Source organism: Orycteropus afer, unplaced genomic scaffold (assembly GCF_000298275.1).
Source record: "Orycteropus afer afer isolate SDZICR_OR568_19922 unplaced genomic scaffold, OryAfe1.0 scaffold00060, whole genome shotgun sequence".
Lineage (NCBI taxonomy): Eukaryota > Metazoa > Chordata > Mammalia > Tubulidentata > Orycteropodidae > Orycteropus > Orycteropus afer.
Genome location: NW_006921647.1, coordinates 7,809,524 through 7,814,788, shown reverse-complemented (window position 1 = coordinate 7,814,788; position 5,265 = coordinate 7,809,524). Strand labels below are relative to the sequence as shown.

General features: G+C 38.6%; 1 protein-coding gene across 1 annotated transcript in view; it reads right to left on the bottom strand.

The window, feature by feature from the left end:
- TOX (thymocyte selection associated high mobility group box) overlaps positions 1 to 5,265 on the bottom strand; it is a 433,752-nt gene that overhangs the window by 41,971 nt on the left and 386,516 nt on the right. Inside the window, exon 6 of the mRNA XM_007939482.2 lies at positions 960 to 1,040. Within this exon, the coding sequence (XP_007937673.1) occupies positions 960 to 1,040 (81 nt within the window). The remainder of the gene's footprint in view (positions 1 to 959; positions 1,041 to 5,265) is intronic.

Genomic DNA, 5,265 nt, shown 5'->3' with positions numbered 1-5,265 from the left:
ATCTTCTGGTTAGCAGTCTAATACCTTAGGCATTGCACAATCGCTAACTCTGAGTTTGCGATGACACAGTATCATCTACATATAGACTCAGCCCCAACTCTCTGAGTTTACCTCCCTGAAAATTCTGTTAAAAAAAAAAAAAAAAGTTTTCTTTAATAACCTGCGACCTAACAGGGTCACCTCTTGAGTATTTTTAACAAAAAGGGCTCTTGTTGTTAGTTGCCATCAAATCAATTCCAACTTATGGTGACCCCAGGGTGCAGAGCAGAACTGCCCCACAGGGTTCTCAAGGCTGGGACCTTTTGGAAGCAGATTGCCAGGCCTGTTTTCTAAGGCACCTCTTGTTGGGTTTTAACTACCAACCTTGTACCACCCAGGATCTCCTACAGAAAGGACAAAAAGAGATCACACTTGTTTATTTGAAAATAAAAATACTATTTGGGAATATTTTATGCTTTAGAATATCTTAAGTAGAAAGGACTAGTGATTAAGATATTCTAAAGTATAAAATTTTCCTAAATGGTATTTTTATTTTCAAATGAATGAATGTGATCTCTTTTTGTGGTGGGCTTACCTCCTAATAATGCAGGCACTGTTGAGGTTAGGATTTAAGACAAGGTATTTCCTCAGCAAAGGCTACCAGGGCAGGAGAATGGAGATCCCGGGAGACAGAAATAGAAAGTTGGCTCAGGACTAAGAATGAGCTGTGACTAATCCATCAAATACGAAATCCACAGGTAGACAATATTTTACAAAATGCCCACAGGATGCTTCTCTGGTCTTTTAGGTCTGAATAAATATTTCCATAACATATTGCTTTGTTTAGAATTTACTTTTTCTTTTACAACAAAGAGGATTGTGCAAAAATGCTAAAGTGATCTTTTATGCTTTTAAATTACTATCAAAGTCTGCACCTACATGGTCAGAATCCATCACAAAACCAGACAATTGTAAGTTACCTTGGATACCAGGCTGGCTCTGTATGCTGCTAGTTGCTTCAGGTACTCCTTCTTTGCAGCCTCGGTTTTCTTTTTATAGACCTGTAACAACAACAAAGAGTCTTAAATTAGAAAGTGCATCTGCTTTTGTTTTCAGAGAGGTGCAATGCAGAATGATAATCTCTCTCTCTCTCTCACACACACACATACACACTTATATAATAAAACATATCTCCTCAAAGAGTCTGCTTTCTTAAAGTCCAGTGGAAGCCATCACTATACTGAAATAGCTTTTTAAGAGGTGTGTCAATAGACTAGATAAGAAGATGAACAGTAAAATTTTACATTTTACAGAAAGCATATGAGAAGATGCATATGTGGGTTACTTTGAGAGTGGAGGTAGTTGGCTTAGAAAGACAGCATTGAGGAAGGTTTCCAGGTAATCTACATATGAATAAAGAAGATATTCATATGTATATAATGGATAGATAATCCTACTCTCCCTCTCTCTCACTGCCCTGGAGTTGATCCAACTCATAGCAACTCCTCCTTGGGTTTCCCAGGTGCTATCACTACAGAAGGAGCTCTGGTAGCATAGTGCCTAAGGCACTTGACTGCTCACCAGAAGTCTGGTGGTTCAAATCCACCAGCCACTCCTCGGAAGGAAGGTTGGGCAATCCTACTTCCATAGTGATACTGCCTTGGAAACCCAAGGAGGGCTCGCTATGAGTCAGGGCCGACTCGACGGCAAACAACAACAACAACAACCTCACTACAGAAGTAGATTGCCCAACCTTCCTTCTGAGGAGTGGCTGAACCACTCCTTCTGGTTAGCAGTCAAATGCCTTAGACACTATGCCACAGAGTTCCTAGATAATCCTACAGAGCCTGCTATATAGGTTCCATGTCTTTCCATAAAAAACAAGGACAGAATTAAAAGAAGAGAAATTATGCTCAATATACAAATCAAAGTGGCAGTCATGGGGTTGGCAGGTTCATTCCTTTTTTAAAAAAAGTTTTGGAATTTGTAGTTTTCTCTGTATATCTGTATATTCAAACCCATCAGCTGCTCCATGGAAGGAAAATGGGGCAATCTACTTCCGTAGATAAAGATTTATGGAAACCCAATGGGGGTCACTATGAGTAGGAATGGACTTGCTGGCAGTGGGTTTGTTTTGGAGCTGGATACCCTAAGCTCAGGAATTGGGGACAAAGTCAAGGACCTCATTGGGAGTGAAATGGGAACCATAGTGGCTGAGGAGAGCACGTTATTTAGTGAGCCTGCTCTGATCCTGTTCTTCCAACAAAATCGTGTGTGACATGCATCTGTGAACACCTAATTTTGCAAATCTAAAAATCCTTCTGAAATGAATTTTAGTTTACAGAAGCTTTCATCTTTGAGAAGGAATCATCTTAAAAAGAAAAGTAAAATCATCTTAAATTGAGCAAAAGTACTGAAAGATGATTTGCGAGTATGTGATAAATTGCGTCGCTAAATTAAACAAAGGAGTCATTAGAGTCACTAATGAAAGATTAGTAAAGTGAATGCACATGGTCGTGGCCTACTAGTCAGTTAATTCTTTCAAGGCTTTCAAGTTTAATCTTTTGAAATCAGCCCTGAAAAACAAAATATTCTCCACCATTTCCTGGGTCAATCGAAATGTAATTTTTGTTGATGTAACTAGTCTGAATTTCCCACATCTTGAGTTTTACAGCAGGGAGTCAGGCTTGGCTAATAGTTTGCACTGAGAAGCTCAGAAAAACAGACACAGATCAGTATTGAAAAGTGGCTTTAGCATTAGTCACAGTAGTTAAATATAAACTATGTCTAAAGACCAAGTATGTGCCCAAGTTGGTAGCAGAGGCCAATTTATGGCTTATGAGGCTGATGGTGGTTTGCTGAGCACAGAATCCAAATGTGAAATGCAAGATGTGAAAATTATTATTTACTCATGAATATTTTAATTAAAGGAGAACATTTTATTTAAGGTAAACAAATATCTAACCTTGTCAACAGAATTATAATAACAGGACTCTATGAAATGAATGTGCTAATTATTCTTCTTTATGAGTCAGAATTGATTCAAGGGCAGTGGCCCTGGTTTTTCTTTTTTTGTTTTTTGGTTTTCAGTCTAGAGTTATATTTGGCATTTCAGTATAATAAAAGTCAATTAAAATCAGGCAGCTAAGAATTAGTCCAATATTATCATATAATCCATCATTGTACCATGGACATAACTAAAGAAACTTAAAAGTCTGTTTAGAAGTTTTTTAGTAAAATACAGCAAATAAGTTCTTCAAGTACTGTAGTCTTCTAAATTTTCTGAGCTATTATGGGAAGTCAAATTCAGATTTATTTTTGAAAATTCACACATAAACAGACGAATGTTATAGCACAAAAAGTGCTCTTGGAAATGATGGGACTCTCTTCATCCAGAGCAAAGAAGAGTGAAGAAAACCAAAGACCCATGGAAACAATTAGTTCAAGCAACTGGTATGCCATGCAATCCTCAGCCTATACAACTATGAGACCAGAAGAACTAGATGGTGCCCAGCTACCACTGTCAACCACTCAGAGGAGGGATCTATGTAGGAGATCCTGGATAGAGTGAGAGAACAAAGTGCAACAAAACCCAAAATCATTAAAAAAAAAAAAAAAAAAAAAGGAGCAGGTTTGCTGGTCTGATAGAGCCTGATGGAACCACTAAGACTATGGCTCCTACCTGCCCTTCACGTCTGGAATTGAACCCACTCCTATGGCTTCCAGCCAAACAAAAGACAGGCATATGAGCTGAACATTTACATTAGGTGGATACACTCCTTGGAGAGAACAATCACGGGAGAACAGAAGGGTGTGTATGCACAGAGAGACAGCTCGAGGGCAGGAGTGCATGGGAGGGAAGGACACAGAAGAGGGGTCTGTGGGGAGGAAGTGGAAGGGGACATGTTGCATTGTGGTAAATTGCAGTCAATGGCATGAGACAAAGTGTATGTGAGCTGCTGTATGGAAAGTGAATTTTCTCTGTAAACATTCACCCAAATCACAATAAAAAAAAAGAAAAGAAAAAAAAAAGTGCCCTTGGACAGTGTGGTCTATGTATATTATTGGTTCATGTATATTGGTTCAGCCACAATCAGAAACATGGAATTTCCCTGCCTTTTATTGATTTCTTTTTTTCTTCAGAGACATATTTCTGTTTATATGTTTCCCTTAAACTTCTTTCTCTGAGACATAATTTATAATTAATGGTCTTAAACTGACAATGTATACATTTACTTTTAATGCCTTAAAATGGTTTCAAGAAGGTTTTTCTCCCACACAGATAAAATTCCTATTCATGACTGAAGCAAACATAACTTTGATCTTAATAAGTTTTTGTATAACCTAAGCATTTCTACCATGTTGTTTGTTATTAATGTTACTCCATGTGACACTCCCCCCCACTCATCTAACTAGGGTTCACTTAGCTTACAGACGCTTTTTTTTTTTTTTTTTGAAAATAACATAACAAAACATAAAACACTTTGGTCCCTCCCACTGTCCAAAGCATCATTTCTAGTTAGGAATAGAGAGACAGCATTACCAGAAGGCCTGATATAGCATCCAGAATCTTTCTTTCATTTGGTTTCTACTGAGACAGCTACAGTGTTCCATGCCATCTCTTTGTTGGGCTGCTAGTAGTTAACATCACACAAAGTGTTAGCTTTTCTGCAAATTGTTGATTAACATCCACAGGAGAAATGTAGCTAATTCAATGCATCTGGGGCTGAATCTGTGCCCCTTGGTTTCACTCAGGGATCGATGTTGTTAGGAGAGACCTGACTAGCACTCCAAGTCTCTGCTTTCCTCAAATGGCTCCCTACTGGCTAGGTGGCATCATCACATAAGTGCCTAAATAACACTTTAGAAAAGAGTAAACTCATCATGTCACATTGTGTGCAGATACATTATGTGGAGCGATGAATCTACTCTTTTCTGAATGGCTGCAAATGTTCCAAGGGGGATTTAAAGGGATTTCAGGAGGTATATTACTGTATTTTCATTTAAAGTGCAGTAGCCCAGATCAGAATTAAAATCCATGATAGCCTCTCCCCACCTGACAGCAAGCTAAACTCCCACCATTGAGAACTACTTAATGTCTACAGTATGATTCATCCTATGTCTTTCTCATGTTACCTTCTAAAAATGCACAAGGTTGTTGTTGTTATATGCCGTGGAGTTGGACCCAACTCATAGCGACTCCTCCTTGGGTTTCCGAGGCAGTATCACTACGGAAGTATATTGGCCCATCTTCCTTCCGAGGAGTGGCTGGTGGGTTTTAAATTC